The sequence below is a fragment of the Thamnophis elegans genome, chromosome 14 (assembly GCF_009769535.1).
Source record: "Thamnophis elegans isolate rThaEle1 chromosome 14, rThaEle1.pri, whole genome shotgun sequence".
Lineage (NCBI taxonomy): Eukaryota > Metazoa > Chordata > Lepidosauria > Squamata > Colubridae > Thamnophis > Thamnophis elegans.
The window spans coordinates 24,023,081-24,042,346 of NC_045554.1; the positions used below are offsets into that span (position 1 = coordinate 24,023,081).

At 43.4% G+C, this 19,266-nt stretch overlaps 1 protein-coding gene across 1 annotated transcript in view; it reads right to left on the bottom strand.

Moving 5' to 3' along the window:
* Positions 1 to 19,266, bottom strand: part of WTIP (WT1 interacting protein) — a 55,439-nt gene that overhangs the window by 25,919 nt on the left and 10,254 nt on the right. Inside the window, exon 2 of the mRNA XM_032230653.1 lies at positions 15,280 to 15,381. Within this exon, the coding sequence (XP_032086544.1) occupies positions 15,280 to 15,381 (102 nt within the window). The remainder of the gene's footprint in view (positions 1 to 15,279; positions 15,382 to 19,266) is intronic.

Sequence of the window (19,266 nt, forward strand, 5' to 3'; positions counted from 1 at the left end):
ATCTATCATATACCATGATGATTCCCAAAGACTCAGGTCTTGCCTTAACAGTTCCTATTTGCAAGGAAGGTAATCAGAATCTTCCAACTGACCATGTCCCATCATCAGTCTACTGAACACTACCAGCAAAATATATGTCAGAAACCTATCCCTAAAATGTTAGGACTGGTTAGACATAGATAATTAGTCAAGGAACAAACTGGATTTAAAACTGTTGCTCTATTTTTTATCACTTATTCTGCAACACGTGGTAGAGAAATACTCTTCAAAATATAGCTGTGAAGTTATATGCAGCATTCACAGATTTTACAGTGGCCCATGACCTAAACTTCCACTCTAATCTTTGACATAAATTCCAAAATCCCAACATAGACAGAAGAGCACACGAGGTACTAATACCACTCTATAAAGCCTTAGTAAGACCACACCTAGAGTATCACATCCAGTTTTGGTCACCACACTATAAAAAAGATGTTGAGACTCTAGAAAGAGTGCGAGAAGAGCAACCAGGATGACTAGGGGACTGGAGAGTAAAACATATGAAGAATGGTTACAGGAACTGGGCATGCCTAGTCTAGAGAAAAGAAGGACCAGGGGAGACAGGATAGCATCTTCCAATATTTGAAGGCTGCCACAGAGAGAAAGGGATCAAGCTATTTTCCAAAGCACCTGAAGGCCAGATAAGAAATCATAGATGGAAACTGTTCAAGGAGATTTTCAACCTAGAAATAATGAGAAATTTCCTGACAGCGAGAGCAATCAACCGATGGAACGGAAGTTGCCTTCAGAAGTTGTGGGAGCTTCATCACTGGAAGCTTTCAATAAGAGACTGAACTGCCATCTGTCATTAATGGTATAGGGTCTCCTGCTTGGGCAGGAGGGCGGTTGTATTAGATGACCTACAAGGTTCCCTCCGACTCTGTTAACATTCTGTTATTCACCTATCTACATATTCTATGACAACTCAACCCCAAAAATCAGATGCAACTACTCTCAGAATCACAATTCCAAGAAAATCCCTGTTGACAGAGTTTAGTAGGGACACATTCATTATTTAAGGGTTATATTGATTCTTTATTCCATTCACACTATTCTCCCAACCTGGGAAACCAGGATGGAGCATTCTGAGCCCTGAATGAAGATTGAAATGCAGAAGCCCTAGAAATTAAGCACTGCACAGTAAAATGAACTGCTGATGTTCACAAAATATCTTAAACACACCCAGGAATCAAATACTCCAACTGAGCAGATCACGTCATCCAAATATCTTAGCACTGTATTTCAAGCCACAACCAAATGTAGGCTGCATATGAAACATGTCATTCAAAAAGCCCCAAAACCTGATACAGTTCTTGAAACATTCTTTTATACTCAATGTTCCTGCTGCACTTTTAATGCATTCAGCCCCCAAGTCTGGCTGCAATTACTGTCTGGGGCCCAGATAGGTGCCAACCATTCTTTTCCCCTTTGGACTAAGTTCCTCAAGATTTTATTTCAAGTTTCATATTATGTCTCAAACATGATCCTATGTCAAAGATCAGCTTCTATTAGCAAGACTGAATCCATTGCCTGGATATATATTTTCACACATTGGAGGAAACTACTTTTCTCCCTGGCATGTCTAACCCCACTTTTTGGCAAATTTATTTTCTCTTGGGTCAAGGCAATACACAAAAAATGGGACCTTCTGAGTTTTTCCTTAGCTCAGGGAAATCAAATTTACTGATCATTATATATTGGGACTTGCCATGAGCTGCTAATTCCACACCTAATTAAATATCCTGATCACTCTGACCAGGATTACCTAAAACTTTGAGATTCAACTTATTACAGTTCCTTAAATGTAACCAAATTTTATCCTATAAATGTCCAGCAGTTTGACTAATCCGTTTACCTAATTGGGGAAATAATGCAATGTATTTTATGAATATAAGGTGTTCTATGTAGAGGTCATTGGAAGATTCTTGTTTTCAATGCTGACGTCCTGCAATCAATGTTGCTTGAGAAGAGACACTAAGCTGGGGAAGGTTACTATAAAGGAACAGTCTAGAAGTCAAACTAGCAAGTTTCTACTTGCAGAGGATCTTCCTAGGACATGCAGCCATCTGTGGGTAGGGAGAAGTAAAAAAAAAACATACCTCGTGACAACAAATCTTATGACTTTGGGCTGAAGTCATCATAAGACCTACACCCCCACCCCCGGAGCTGAAGGAGAAGAAGCTGTAAGAGAACCACAGGGCTACAGCATTGCCTTGCTTTCAAAGTTATCCTCAGTTTTGATCAGTTCCCACCCACCCCTCCCTCTCCAGCAGGGTCTGCTCCAAGTCTATTCCTTCTACTTCCCTGGGGAATGGGACTTTTTTGTAGTCCTTGAGTTACGACTAACAGTTTGATGTTACAGCGGTGCTGAATAAAGTGATTATGTCCAAAGCCTTATAATCAAAATGGAGGTCTTTGGAAGTCCATCTGTATCTATGACTTCAGCAGCACTTCAATCCCACCCTCACCCCCACTAGGGCCCCTGGACTCCATGATCCTTGATCCTCTCTGCGACCACCCATGGGGCCCTTTATGAAATACTTTGGTTCCCCAGGTTGTGGAGTCCAGGGGCCCTAAAGCAGTGGTCTCCAACCTTGAAGTCCACAGGTCTTAAAGTTGCCAAGGTTGGAGACCACTGCCCTAAAGGACATGGAGGTGAGGGGTGGGATTGAAGTGCCCTCTAGAGAAAATGGCCCCCCAAAGGGCGGTGGCTTCACGCTGCTATGGTTTCCTGTTACGGTGCTGGTGCTTCCTGCGGCGGCAGCTCTGTGCTTCTTGCAGCTCCCGAGCTGCGTGTTCTGGTCTGCAAGGCAGGCATTTTGAGGGGGGTCAAAAGGGGGAGATGGGGGAGGAGGCGGAAGAGAGGCCAGTTGAAGAGAAAGCAGCCTCTTATCTTACCAAGGTTGCTTGTGTTGGGGGGGGGGAGAAGTATTTGCTAACCCATGTATAATTCTTGGCTAGTGATGGCAACAGAGAGTGCCAGGATTATGCACGGTCACACTTTATGGCTGCATTGCTTAGCCATGGAAATTCCAGTCCCAATTATGGCACTTATATAACATGTGGGGATCACTTGATCCCCAAAGTTGCCAAGATGCCCTATGCTTCTTTTTCCAACTCATCCATGCCCTGTTCCTAACCCTCCCCTGAATTGTTCTTCCCAGCCACGATTCCTTTTGGAAAAAGTCAGGGACCCTTTCAACCCAACATCTCTAGCCCACTCTGCAGAAAGGAGGGAGGGAGGGAACTGAGAGTTAATATTTTATATTTTTTCTGAAATGACATTGAAGCTTTCATTTTATATCCAATAATTTCCAATCCCCCGCCCCTACCCCTGTTCTCTCTGTTGTTATCATCTGCTCTGCCTTCTCCTGCCAAGAATCAGAGGAGCTACTGGAGTTTGGACTACATTGAAGAATATTTTTAGAGTTGGGGGAGGGAGGGGGGAGGGGGGAGGCTGCTCAGGCCCTCTCTTACTCAGACTTAAAAAGTCTGGTCCTGTCCCGTCCCGTCCCCCTGCTCTACCATGCCCTTAAGTGGAGGTGGCTTGTAGGGACTTGTTTAGGATCTACACCCATACGGAAGCTTAGAGTAGGCAAGAGCTTGCTTGTAGACAAAGTGAAGGAGGGGAGGCTGAGGAGACTAACCGGTTTTCTCATATACAAAATGAGATGGGTCTACTTTACATGGGTGATTGTGAAGAAAATCCCCCACAGAATTCCATTCTGTATACACATCAACAAAAAACCAATTCAAACAATTTCATCCAACGTTTGGCTAAGCAGATGGAACTCAAACTTCTCATGAAGGGGGCTGAATCATCCTCCAATTCTCTTTTCTCTCTTTCCTAGTTCTAAATTTTTTAAATGTATTTTCCGTGGATTAAAGTTTATTTGTGTTTCATTATAAAAGTGTTCCGTGCAAGTTTTATTACAGAAGCCACTGCAACTTGCCACATAGAGGGGCCATAATGAGAGGCCCTCCTAACTTCCCACACTGCTGCATTCTGGACCAACTGAAGCTTCCAGATAATTTTCCATGTTTCCATGTGTCCCCATCTTTTGCAACAATCCCATCAGGAGCTGTCCGAGGCATGTGTGACAATGCAGGGGGCCTCCAGGAATGGAAGCAACTGGTAAACAAGGTCCTAAGGCACCCCAGGCAAATGCTGTTCCCTGCAGTTCCAGCAGAAGTGACAAGCCCAGGAAAAACCTCAGATCGTGCACCACATCTGAATGAAGGAGAGCCACCCCATCTAAAGATAGAAACCCTTCAGCTCCCAGATGTGGGAAACCTGAAGCTCCTAATCCCTTAGTCCTGGCCAGTTTGAGCATCGATCTCTTCTTCTTCCCTAGCCAGACTCCCAACCACCAGATGTTGGGAAAGAACCTCAAGAGCGTCCCTCGGAGAGCTATGGACAGAAACATATCACTGGGTATTCATCTCGCATTGAAGATACCTCACGCCAAACCAATTGTCATAGTTCTAATTAAAATTTCATTTTCAGAAAATAAAGTGGAGGCTGCGGAGTCACCCATTATGGATGGTGTATCATATCCTGTAGTATGTGGTGGGTTGGATTACATGACCTCTTAGGCCCCTTTCAACTTTTATGATTCTATGAACTACCTGGCAGTGCATCCAAACTAACTTGGGCATATGGTCTGGATGTCCACAATTTGTTAAGGATTGGCAGTCATCAGTTGGTCTAGCACACCTTAAAGATTTACATTACTTTGGTGCCACGCCAATCACTCACCGCCATCCCACGTCACGAATCCACCCATCTACCCACCCCCAATATTTGTTTTGCTTCAACATGTCTCATTTTCTGCATTTCCTCACTAGAGAAAACACTGGCAGCACATTTTTCTCTGACACCGGTTGACTGAAAGTTATTGATCAACCACCAGGCTAAAAATTAATTTCAACTGGTAGTTGGAAATGGCATTCCTGGTGTCTTGTGGTTCCTAAAACTGTAATTTTAACTTGGTTGTTTGCTTAGAGACATTTTACCTACCTGCCTAGGTAACGTCATCAGTGGGAGTGAGGTGGGATTGGCTCCCTATTTACATACAGGAGCTTGCCCTGTTAGTGTTGGGGGGGGGGGGCAGGATTTTCTCTTTAGTAGTTCTTTGATTAGGATATTGTACCTATTTTATCTCACCACACATAGACAAACTAAACCATAGTTTCAACTGGGAAACTGTAATTATCCTAGACTAAGTTAAATCCCGAAAAGTGGGAAGCAGAAAGCATGGCATTAGACAAACCAGTCCTCTACAGAGATAGAAAGACTATATTTACACACCTTCAAAAGAGGCAATTAAAAAAGCTACGAAGGAAACAAAAAGACCAGCAGATAATATCCAGATAAGCAAACTATCATCAAGCAGAAAACAATACCGTAACTAGGGAACCACCAAGGAGGACCCCCCCCCCAAACACTGATAGGGCAAGCTGCTGTAATATAAACAGAAGCAAACCCCCCAGATTCAGCAGCAGTGATGTTAAGTCTGCCATCCAGCCCCCCCCCCCCCCCAGTGCGGACCACAGGTCAGCCCTGAGCTACAGATACTCTTCTATTATAATCCTAAAACATTGTTGGAGATACTTCTAGGAACTTGAATAATTGATGGCAGAAAAGGAGAACACCCTCTATGCCAGTTAGATTGTTATAAGACCCTAAGAACCATATTACTTTAGTTTTAGGTGGTTTTTTTAAAAAAAAGTTTACTTCTTTGATTAGCCCTTTGACCATATCAAAGTGCAGAGTTCCAAACACAAATTATTACTAAAATCCGGTAAAAACAATTTAAAATGGAATTGGAATAAAATACAATAATTTAATATATAGCTACATAAAATATAATAAAATTATATTTCGGTGTCATCCCTACAATCTATCCCAATCAGTCCCACACATGCCAATCTCAACTGAACCATTTTGCTTAAATACTATGCTGTGTTAAATGTTATTTTCAGATTCTGGCCGCACATAAGCTAAGTTATTTTGATATGGGGATCCCGATGGGTCATTTGTTTAGGATACAGAGCAAGGTACCTGTCTCTCGCTCTCTTATACAGGCAACAATCAAATAGGATGTGAGCCAGGTCTTCCACCTCTGCCGCTCCGCAAAGGCAGACCATTGTGCTAAGCTGTTCGAATCTCACTTGTGTAAATATCTCCCTAAGATGTTTTGGCAGTTGCAACTTCAAATAGCTGTCTACTTGAAAAATATGCTTGTATTTACTCAGCCATTTCAAATTACATATCTTACTAAGGATAGCTACCGTATTTTTCGGAGTATAAGAAGGACCTTTTTCCCTCAAAAAAGAGGCTGAAAATCTGGGTGCATCTTATACACTGAATACAGCATTTTTTCCCTCCCGAAACGCCCGGCCCTTCACCAAAATGGCCGCGCATAGCCCTTAGGAGCCTTGCAGAGTGCTCCCGGGGGCTGGAAAGCACAGAAATGAGAGAAAAACAGGCTGTTTTTTGCTCAATTTCCCCCCCCCCCAGCCCCCAGGAGCACTCTATAAGCCTCCTAAAGGCTATCCATGCTTTTTTTTTTAAACAAAAAGGGCCCATTTTCATGAAAAATGGGCCATTTTTTGCTTGTTTACTTTTGCTAAGATATTCTACATCTGAGTTTTCATAAAAATTAGGGGGACCTCTGGCATTTAAATGGCAAAGGACAGCTGCAGACCCATTACCTGAATACAGTTTAAGAAAGTTCATTTCTTCTGTTGTCCACCATTTTAGCCAGCAGTCTGGAAAAAGAGTGGAGAACGGAAGAAGCCTTGCCAAGAAGGCTAGAAAGCTCTCCTGCCCTCCAAAGACCCCTTTGGGAGAGAGACTCTTCGCCTGGGGTTGAGTCCCACAATGCCTCTGCTCTAAGAATGCAATTATTCCAGAAAGAAAGTTCCTGCTCCTGAGCTTTGTTAGAGTCTCCAACTATGAGAGTGTTTTCCAGATGAAGGGCTTCCTTCCTTCCTTCCTTCCTTCCTTCCTCCTGCTGTGGTTTTTACCTGGCTACATCCTCTGGCATAGCAATGTGGCCTGACCAGTTTTTGGGAATTCATGGATGTGGTTCTCCATTTCACACCTGCCAGTCTAGGTGAAGAACTAGAGAGCAGTTCATTTTGCCTTCATAGGCAAAAGCCCATTTGCAAGACCAGCAGCAATTAGAACAAAAAACAAAAATCCATTCACAAGGCTATTTAAACCAAAATGCTTTAGCGCAGTGGTTCCCAAACTTGGCAACTTTAAGACTTGTGGACTTCAACTCCCAGAATTCTCCAGCCAGCTGTCTTAAAGTTGCCAAGTTTGGGAACCACTGCTTTAGCGGCAACTAACCTCCAAAAATAAAGAGATAGGGGACTGAGATCCAGGAAGTCCTTGACTTACAACCATTCATTTACTGACCGTTTGAGGTTAACAACGGCACTGAAAAAAGTGACTTATGAACCGTTTTCACACTTACGACCGTTGTAGCATCCCCAGGGTCACATGATCAGAATTCATATGCTTTGGAATGTATGACTCAGATTTATGACGGTTGCAATTTCCTTGGGTCACAGGATCCCCCGTTGCAACTTTCTGACAAGCCAATTCAATGGGGAAGCCAGTTTCACCTAACAATCATGTTACTGTAGTGATTCACTTAACAACTGTGGCAAGAAAGATCATAAAATGGGGCAAAAGTCACTTAACAGCGGTCTCACTTAGCAACAGAAATGTTGTGGTTGTGCTTAGTTGCAAGGACAACCCGTATTTAAGTTATGTGTGTGAAATGGTAGAAAGGGGGGGGGGGGACATATGGTAGCTTAGGCACCAAAAGACTCCAAATCCCACCAAGTAACCATTTCTTCCACTCCACTCTATTTTTCCCAATTAGTTGATGCTGGAAAGGCTGTTCCGGGACAGGAAGCATGTCAACTGGGGACCTAGCAGATAGGAACACTGGGTTTATAATTCATCCCAGACAGCAAATCCCACATATAAATTATAATACCTGAAAAGCGTCAGATTGAGAAGGGGGAAGGGCAATATAGAAGTAAATAAATTAAAAATATCTCTGTAAGAGAACTACATGGACAAAGTAAAGGCAACTAGAAAAACTGGGAAGATAGCAAGAGTAGCTGGATTAGACTACCATAAAATGAATTCAACAGCTTCATTCATACCACAATGTGAAAGGAACTCTAACAGGCCATTCTAGAGCAGGGGGGATAAAAATAGATGATTTTCTTTAAAAAAAATACTTAAAAATTAGGTTTTTAAAATTTAAATTGGATTTTTTTATTTTTATCAAATGTATTTTAATAAAATGCTTTTGGAGTAAAAATCTATCTAAAGATACTTGTCTAAGATACATAAATAATTTAGTTTATTCAGCATAAAATGGAGCTGAGTTAGGTTAGGAGATTGTGAGACCATTTTTGCCGGCAGAGGCACTGCCGGCTGATCCTTCACTGTTTCCAGGGCAGCCCCGCAGGCCACATCCGGCCTTGAGACTGGCACCCTTGTTTAATGCTAAGGTTGTTGCAGGGGCACCCCAGTGAGAACGCTTCCACTCCTTCTTCAAATGGAAGTGGAGACACATCGGATACTAGGCCAGGACAAGCTGAAAGGGCCTTTTGTGGTGAAGGGAAAGACAATCCCGAGGAGAAAGTATACACACACTCTCACAATTTCTGCACCACAGCAGTGTGCCTCCCAGTCATTCAGTACCTCAAGAGACCCCAAAATACTTTAGAAGTCTCAGGCCTCTAAGTAATAATGTCCCTGCCTAATCAAAGCAGAACCTGGAGGTAAAAGTTGCTTTTTAAAACAAAACAAAGCCAGTGCAATTCTCCAATCTCCAATCGGTCAATCAGAGCTCTGCAAAAGGAAGAATTCAATGTTTGCGGCAAATCTTTTCAAAAACCACCCTGCATCTCCAAGACACAGTAAAAGATCTCAGCACTGTGTTTTTGAGGGGCTGCGTATGTCTTGTTACTACAAGTATTAGGATGCAAATCTCATATCGCACAAGCTTTCGGCTGGCCGATAAACACAAACCTGGCTTTACATGTCTGCCCAGAACAAAAGGCTTCTTGCTAAATAGCAGGAGCGCTACATAAACAAGGAGCATTCTTGGAGGCTGAGGTCACTGACTTGCTCAGCTATATTTCACCCCGTCTGCAATTTGACAATTTAAGCAGGGGAGAGGCAGTCCTGTGTCTCCCCCACTCCCTACCTCGCAGCATGCACATACATGTACGCCCTGAAGAATGCAAGCTGTTCTTTGAAAAGGTTCACAAAAGAAAGCTCTACCCCCTGCACACTGACCTGAGTAAAGATTATTTCAATATTAAGACACTGAAGGGTTGGGAAAAACCACCTCTTTGAGAATGAAGTAACACACACACACACATGTGGGTGAATATGAGAGGGGATGGTTACACGGATTACATTTTATATGTAATTCCTATATTTATTATTCATTCTCCAAAGTTAGTACTTTATGCATCTCTTAAAAGGGGCATTGCTTTATTCAACAGCATCGATCGCTGCCAATATTAATATTGAGGTCCCAAAAATATTGGTTCACATGTAGCTTCTTCAAAATTTCAATTTCAATTTTTATTAGAGCGGGTTTTAGCTCATGCACCTCCACTGATTTGTTTGAAAGTGTGTGGGGAATGACCACGGGAATCTCAAGCAGGACTAGATTGCTCCGGTCCCCTACTTGGGGTATGCGTGTGTCCGAGCAGCAGAACTCCCCCTTGAGCAAAATTCCATGTTATGCAGGGTCATCCCAGGAACTATTTTTCTGCACCCCTGAATGCCTTTAACAGCTCTACCAGTTCTTAAAAGACAAAAGGAACCCCATTCACTACTACCAGGAATACGACTGCACAAAAAGGGACCCTACTAGGCATTTTCCAGAAGGAAGACAGCCGCCAAGATCTCAACATCTGCACAGACTTTGGGATGCCTTTTAGGCGGACAGCCCCATCCTCCTCCTGCAGATTCTAAAATGCCTCTCAGCACAGAGAACAGCAATGGAAGCCTACTGATGCCCTCAGCTAGCTGAACTACGGCCAAACTACAAAGGGCAAGAACCTGTCCCAAGGATCCTGTAGAACAGGGGTGTCAAACTCAAGGCCCTGGGGTGCTTAGATGTGGCCTACGGGGCTGCCCTGGAAAAAGCAAAGGACGCTGGCAGAGGGCTGCAGGACACCGTTGCAGCTGAAACGGGGCCCGGGCTCCGTTTTCACTGGCAGAGAGCTAGTAAAAGGAACAAACGAACAAAAAAAAAGAGAGAGAAACGTTTTCCCTTTTGCATGTGAGCATGCAAGAAGGGGCAGGAAAGGAGAAAGGGAGAGGGGAAAGATGGGAAGAGAGCAAGGAAGGAAAAAGGAGGAAAGAAAGGAGAAGGAAGAGGGAAGGAAAAGAAGAAAAGGAAGGAGATAGATTATAATGAGAGGGAGGGAGGGGTTTGAGAGAAGTCTTGCCTTAGCATTTGGCTACCACAGGTGCCCCCAATTCGAGTGATGTTGAGTTGGCCATGCCCCCTATCCCCCCCCCCCCCCAGGTCAAACACAACCCTGATGAAATTGAGTTTGACACCCCTGCTGTAGAAGCTTAAATTATATAGGAACTGCACACATGTATTCATTGTATGGATACATTCCCACTCACCAAACTACATTATATAGGAACCTCCATCAGGGCAATTTTCAAGCCTACGAGGATGAGCTCTTCTGCCAGGTGCACCTGAAATGCTCCTCAGCTGCACAAAAGGGAGTGCGTCCTCCCTATGAGTCAAGTATCAAGTGACCTGACCTAAAAATTCTGCAGTGCCAGAGGAGGCAGGTGCAACTGTCCTTGAAAGCATGGAGTTTGAGAGGAATAGGCAACCTTTGGGCCATCAATGCATCATGGCTTTCACCAGGATTCCTTGCTGTGAACCCTGAGAGGAAAGTTGCCAAACGGTATCCCCCTTGGATTGACCCTCTTCCCTAATCTAGCATATTCTTCAAACCAGCTTGTCAAAATGGCTGCAAGGAGAGCTGGAGAAGCACACATCAACCAAGGACAAAACTGGAGAAGCTTCAACCATCCTGTTATGGCTTATGGATCCAGTTCTACTTTGTGACATTGAGAATGGAGGAAAATGAAACACGGAGCTGATGTGAGGAGCAAGGACAGCCTTCTTTCGTTGATTCCCAATGACAATTTTCTTTGGACAGCATCATATGGAAAACCTTCTATTTCACAGGAGGAATTTGCTGTTTGAGCAGGCTTGATGCCAAGCTTCTCTGATCAGCCAGACGGGGCATTTGTGTTCCACATTGTTTTGGTTCCCACGGCTGCTGGAGATAATTTATTTTTTTTTAGCATCCAAAGAATGTTAAAAATATACCGTATTTTTCAGACTATAAGATGCACTCCCCCTCCCTGTCCAGAAGTGGGTAGAAATGTCTGTGCATCTTATAGACCGAATATGGCCCTGTTTTTGGCCTCCCAAACCCCCCCCCCCACATTTTTGGCAAAAACAGGATCCATGAAGCATTTGGGAGGCTGCAGAATGCTCCTGGGGGACATGAAGAGCAAAAACTGGACGTGTGGAGGCCAAAGACTATTTTTCTTCTTCTTTTCATCTTCGAAATCTAGGTGCATCTTATACTCCAGTGCATCTTATAGTCTGAAAAATACGGTAAGTTCTGGGCAGAGGGAAGAACTGTGGGGGAAGAGAGTAGAAGAGCATTCTTTTAAAAGGTTGTTTGTATACAAATCATAGCAAAAAATAAGCATTCTGTATGGAATGCAGAGAAAGACTGGCCAAAGACTACATAGGACTAAAATGTTCTCTTACCAAGCAATCCACATTTTTCAACAAGAAACCCAGATGTATCAATAGAAGAAAATATTTATAGCTCAGGGTTGAACAACATCTACATACCATTTAAAGCAGTGGTCTCCAACCTTGGCAACTTTAAGACTTGTGGACTTCAACTCCCAGCTTTGCTGGCTGAGGAACTCTGGGAGTTGAAGTCCACAGGTCTTAAAGTTGCCAAGGTTGGAGACCACTGATTTAAAGGACACAGTTCAAAAGCAAAAAAGAAAACAAACAAACAAACAAACAAACAACCCCTCAAGATATCGCCTCACCAAGCAACCAATGCTCAGATAAGCAGAGAGTAACATCAGGATCAATTCCAGACAAAAACATCAACAACCTAATCCAGGAATACCCTCACTCAGCCCCTTGATTATAAACAGAGGGGCAACCTCACTCCCTTCTAGCACTGTGGAGGGTGCCTAGTTGTGTAATGAAACACCTGCAGGGAAGCCACCCAGCTCAGAGAGCACAATGGATCCCACAAATCCAAATATTATTAATTATATTAACTTTAAAATATATGAGCAGTCTTTTCTTGCATTGTTTGGGTTTTGTCTATCCTAGTGAGGAAAAAGCAGGTATGTAGCCCAAAGCCCCATCGGTAGCGCCCAAGACTTCAGGCTTCTCTCTTGCCTGCTGGGCTGCATAGAGGTGGATAGGTGAGGAGGAGAGCAACCTCCAACTTCTTAAATACTGTCCCCACCCCCACAGCTGGAAGCCTCCAATGATGCTGCCTTCCCTGAGCCCAGGAGGCAGGTTATTCCCACTACTTGATACAGCTTAGAAAATCCCTCCTTATTTTGAGTTTGGATCTTTTGCTCTCCATTCTTGTCTGACTTTGGAGAGTTATGGGAAATCTGACCCTTCTTCCCTGTGACAACCGTCAAATATCGGAAAAATGCTATGAAGTCTTTTCTTTAGGCCAAACATCTGAAGTTCCTTTAATTTGTCACTCTCCTCTGCACTCTTTCCAGTTCAAGCCAACAAGGAAGTCAGCAGGGAAGGTTGCGGGTTGCATTTGTGAATTGCTCCTACCACTTTTCCCCCAAAGGAGCCCTACTACCGAGTAGGAGACCCCAGATTCTGCAGCAGCCCTGCCAGCCGCTGTTCCCCGGCACACAGTCATTACTGGGCCTTATTGCCTGCCTGAGCTCTCCACTGGTTCACACCCACAACCTAGCCCCCCGCGAACCTGCCATGCGTGCTCCTCCGTACCCCTTTCCTGCTTCTTCACTCTTGATAATCTCCATGGTCCTGGAGTTTCAACAGCAACCAGGTCACTAAGCAATGCAGTCATGTCACACTTTACAGCCATACTGCTCAGCTATGGAAATTCTGATCCCTGAAGCCAAAGCAACAGCAACAGCACTTATATACCGCTTCACGGTGCTTCACGGTTTGATTCTAAGCAGCTTATCGAATCAGCCTCTTGCCCCCAACAATCTGGGTCATTTTACAAATCTCAGTAGGATGGAAGGCTGAGCCAACCTGGAACCTGGGGAGACTCGAACTGCCAAATTGTTGGCAGCTGGCAGTCAGCTGAAGTAGCCTGCAGTACTGCCTTCTAACTACTGTGCCACCATCTACACATGGTTGGCTTGTCATATTATTCTTTCAATAATCCCAAAAGTCATCTTAGGCTAGGAGACAGTAGTTTCCCCAAGATTACCACTGAGCTTCCCAATTAAGCATGTTTTGATCACAGATGTTTCCAGTTCTAGACCCACACTTCAATAACATTTGATCCAAAGTAGAGAGTGAACAGATGTTTCCAATGTGTTTTCTGCCAAATGTTTACTGATTGGATTTCCCTTTCCTCCAAGGAAAACACGCACCATTCTTTTAGCACTTTCTTATTCCGTTTCAGAAATATTGTGTCTTCATTGCAGTGTCTCTTTACAACTGATTTGAATCATTATGGGTTGAGTTTTAAATACTTCTTTACTTGAAATCTGTTTTTAATAGAATGGGATGCCCTTCAATGTTTTACAATCTGTCACAACCTTGAGATTAGAAATCACACAACAAACCATCAAGGGATGCTGCTCCAGTGACCCCAAAAGCAGCCGCTTCTGCTCCCCAAACCCTCCCAAGAATATCTGGGTCTTTTGAGAAAAGAATCATCCTTACATTTGGGGAAAAGTCATTCAAGATTCTGTACAATCCAAGGAAGCTTCCAGGCTGACTGGTCAGCGGATAGAAGCGAGTCCATCTGAAGGTCTCTTCCTCTCTTCCTTCGGAGTCTGTATGACAGTCACTATTCACTATGGTCCTCCCCTTACAACAGTTCATTTTGTGACCGTTCAAAATTACAACAGCACTGAAAAAAGTGACATGACCATTTTTCACACTTATGGCCATTGCATCCCCATGGTCACATGTTGTCCTGGGATCATGTGATCTTGTTTTGTGACCATCTGGCAAGCAAAGTCAATGGGGAATCCAGATTCACTTAACAACCCTGTTACTAACTTAACAAAGGCAACAATTCACTTAACAACCAGGGCAAGTCGTAAAGTGGGGCAAAACTCACTTAAGAAATATCTCATTAAGCAACATAAATTTTGGTTGTTAAGTCGAGGACCACCAGTACAGTAACAGGCCACATTGCTCCTAAGTAGCACCTTCCAACTCCACTAGTAGAAAAAGGCCTCTGAGGAAAATCTCCAGGTACATGGGGGGAGATACAGGTGGGGAGGACCCTTCCCTTTGGATACATTCCCTCCGTTAATATTCTTTGAAGGTCTCTCTGGCATTCCCTGTAAGCTTCATAATTCAGCCCTGACAAGGACGTTCATTGTTTCAAATCCATTTCAGATCATGTTCAGCCAATCCCAAAGTGCCCCCATCCTAACCACCACAGCAATGCCAAGATGACTCAGCCTGTATTCTTCTTACTTCATGGTGCAAGCTCTCTTCCTTAGTACTTCTCTCACTGGGCACACACAAGTACAAAATGTGAAATATCGTGATACGTATTTTGCCACTTGTCTCGCCACAGTTATCATTCCTTTCCCTTTCTGGCCAAATCACAACTTTTGCACATCGCTCCCATTTGCACGCCTTCTAAATCAGTGTTTCTCAACCTTGGCGACTTTAAGTCCTGTGGACTTCAACTCCCAGAATCCCCCAGTCAGCTGGGAGTTGAAGTCCACAGGACTTAAAAGTCGCCAAGGTTGAGATCACTGTTCTAAATTGATTCATTCTCAGGTCAGACTTTTTCCATAAATCAAAACTCACCCTGAACTGGCAGGGTTCAGTTTTAACGGGGGGGGGGGGGGGGGGGGCACAAGACGCAAGAATTGTATAGGCGTTGTTGTCTGAGTATAAATGTGGAACTTACCACAAGAGCAGCATGTAAAGCAGTTGGTATGGTAAAGGTTCCCCATGGCCTGGCACGCTTGGCTGGCCCCATATACCCCCTTTCCACACTTGATACAAATACCTTTGGAGGAAAAAAAAACAGAAGGCACGTTAGACCTTGTTAATGGTCTGCAGATACCCCCCCCTCCCCACTAGAAATCTGCAGGTCTCTTATTGATAGGAAAACATGACATTCCAACAGAAAAGCCCTGGGGTACAAACGCCCTGCAGTACACTTCTAATTCCTTCACTCTTTTCCTCGTCCCCATCCTTTTCTTTCCATCTTTCCCTGCTCTGCTGGAGGGAGCGAGATGGGTATTAACATGCTCATACTTACGTGCTTCTGTGCATGAATGACCATTATTGCTGTTAAACTCAAATGGGAATCAGTTATTGTTGCCAAGTAGTAGCTTATTTCAGAGGCAAGTCATTTTCTTGCTAGCTATTGCTTTTATTTATTTTTTCTTGGCATTGGGGGGGGGGGGGGGGACAAGGGGGAGTGGCTTCACATGGGAACTCCATGTAGCCTTTTCTCTGGAGTTGGCTGCCCTAAGGTGACAAGGAAACTGGACATTGGACAGGAATTTCTTCTGATTAGCTTTTTTCTATTTACTCTTCCTTTGGGGGGGGGGTTAAATTTGGGATTATCTTCTTTTGGATAAATACAGTATTGCTTCTTCCTATCTGCTCAAAACAGAATTTGCACATCAATGACACAGAGGGGGGTACCCAGAGATTTGTTAGAACTCTTATGCATATGTGGTTTGTTAGGCTATCTTGGCTGATCTCAAAAGCTCGGTAGGAGCTAGTTAGGATATGGATGAGAGGCCACCAGGAAATCTTATAGCAGTAACCTATTGAAAAAAATCAGAAGACGGTATTTATGGATTTATTTCATCTGTCTGGAAACAGACAAAATCTAAGTTCTAGTATTACCAGAGGTAGAGAGGATTATCCGTTCTCTTCCTAATATATTTTCTTGCCACCTGTACATTGGAATATAACTCCTCAAATTGCAAAACTGGGATTAGAAAGAAAGTCCTTTTAGTTATAAAGAGAAGAATAGAATCACCAAATTGGAAGAGCCACAGAGGTCATGTAACTCATCCTCCACCCCAGGAGTCCCCAAACTTGGTAACTCCTGCTCTGAGCAAGAGGTCTTCAAACTTGGCAACTTTAAGACTTGTGGACTTCAACTCCCAGAATTCTCCAGCCAGCTATGTGCTATGCTGGGAGTTGAAGTCCACAAATCTTAAAGTTGCCAAGTTTGAAGACCTCTGCTCTACTCTCTGCTCAAAACAAGATCCATTGGAAGTTCTTTGGCAGTGACTGCCTAACCTTTCTGAAGACCTCTAACAAAGGAGAACTCACATCATCATATGGCAGCAACATTCAGCACAAAGAGTAAATCAAATGGATTAAAACATTGGTATTCAATTATTACCTAATTTTAACAATTCAGAAGGAACGGGAAGATTTTAAAATTCTGTGCAAATAACTTCCCAAAATGAAAAATACCATTTTTGATTTATAGAAAATCACCAAGGAAATATTACCTTGTGTTTGGACTGGGGCTCAGCCCTATAGAGTAAGCACTGATCTTCCCCGTTTCAGTTCAACCCCTTGTCCCTTGAATTAAGTGTCTTGATGATGCTAACAATTCTTCCAAGGTCTTTGGGCAACTTTTCGCTCTCCAACTTTTAGAATCCAAGCACAACTCTGACTAACTGACTTTGTTAACTTTTCAGAACAACAGAAACTGTTTCCCTGAGTTTCAGCCCAAACATCCTTAATGAAACATCTTGTTTTCTGCAAACTCATTCATAAAACATGGCCAGCTCTTGCCTCACCCTCCCCCACTCAATCAATTCATGCATATTCCTCTCCTGGGAAACAGTGTTTGTACGAGAGCCTGTTGTGTTTTATCTGCCTCCTCAACCTTTCGACTTATTAGCAAGTTCTTGATATCTGCAATGCATTTGATTAAAAAACGGAATCACCGAACCACTGCCAGATCAAAAAAAGGGGTTTCTAGAAGATTCAGCATGTAAGTCATCAATATAACTGAAATTATTCCTGATGCAGTTTATGCAAAATATGTATCCCTTGGATGAACAGATGACATCGCATCATGAGGGCAGAAAAGCTAAGAAAAGATTTTACAACTGTTGACATTCCATTGTCCATTGCATGAAGAGGTCCAGTTTTTATTTATATATAAATATAATATATAAATATAATATAAATACATTTAGCTATCCACAGCTGCTTTCTAGTGTGATAGGCAGCACATAAATATGTAGAAACTGATATCTTGCCTTTCACGTGTATCATTTTAAGCACTAAAAAAAAATCTAGTCCAAAGTTTAAAGAATGAAAACCACGATAAAAACATCCATGAGAAATTATCTAATAAAAATGAAGCAGAGGCAACAAATAACACTTTCAAGTTAAATGGATGCTGCTTGAGAACACTTTCCCAAGAGTAAGGAATAAAGTGAGATGAGCAAAGATCATCAGACAGGGGCTGAGGTAATACCTCGATTTATGACCATTTGTTCAACAATGGTCCAAAGTCACAATGGCACCGAACAAAGTGACTTCCAACCCTCCCCAAAGTTAAAGCCGTTGCAGCGCTCCCCCCCCCCCAAGTCATCTGATCAAAATTTGGACACTTGGCAGTCCACTCCACTTATGGCCTTCAACTGCCCCAGAAGATGGTCAAGGCCAGCTAGAGCCCTGGGTGACGGGGCCTTGGAGTGCAGGAGGGGGGGCTCTGGGACAACTACATCTTCACGTTATGCTGCAGCTCAGAGCCAGGGGGCCGAGAGAGCAGAGGGGCTTTTGAAGGCTGCCCTCGTTTTAAAAGTACCAGGTCAGAGAGAGAGAACTGCCTCTTCAGACAGATGGGAGGTGGAAAGAGATTAGAGTCCATGTCTCTTAAGAAAGGTGGGTGGACAATATTTTTAGCTGCTTTTCTTAAAATACTGGGAATCAGGCATACTTGCTGTCAGGAGGAATTCCCAGCTGTGGATCCAATTTTTTCTTTTTTCTACCCTGCCTCCAAGGCTGGCCAACCCTGCAGGCCCAACAGCCGGGGAAGTAGAAACTGGGTACTGAGGCCTGATTGAAACACTTGGGCTGGGAGGGAATCCTGGAATAAGCCAATGCCAACATCTGTCCAAGCCACTTAAGCACAAATTTGATGTGTATGTTCCCTCCCCTATCTGTATCCAAGGAGGAAAAACAGATACAGATACCACTTTTTCTGTACAATACCTAGATAGAATTATGGGGAAATAAAAACCTGTGTCACTTGATTTCAGTATTCCAGGATGTAATATTCACCCTAGAAATTATGTAAGAAAAGAGGCTCTGATTTAGGAGCCAACAGGTGGAATTCAACCTGCTTCTTCCCGGAAAGCACCACCGAGGGCCTTGGTTTGCAACATCAAACACCTTCAACAGGGGCTGCTTTGGGAAGCTGGGACAGCTCAGTTACTGACTGAGTTGGCACAGATTCTGCACTATTGCTCCAGAAGAAGCCAACTTCTAGGTGTTCATTTGGCCCTTTTCAGCACCCATGAGCCGCAGGGAAAATATTTGGAGGGCAGGATTTCCCCCACAAATCACAGGCAAAATTAGCTGAAGGGGTGGCTTTCAGCTAATTGGCCAAATTTTGGCAGAATGATCAAGAGCGAGTAAGAGAGACATCCTTTTTCATCATATTATTGTTACATTAACATTTCATTCTTTTAAGTAAACGTTACTCTTGGTAAACTTTGCTCTTTATTGGAATTCAACTTTAATTTAGAAAATGAAAGAATCCCCCACCTCTGTCCCCATGCACCAAGTTTATATAAAAAAGGAGGAGTTGACTTTTAAAAAAACATGGACATATGAAATAAGGGAAGATCTACTGCTTGGAAAAACTGATAGGATAGAAACAAATGATGGGGAGATTAGG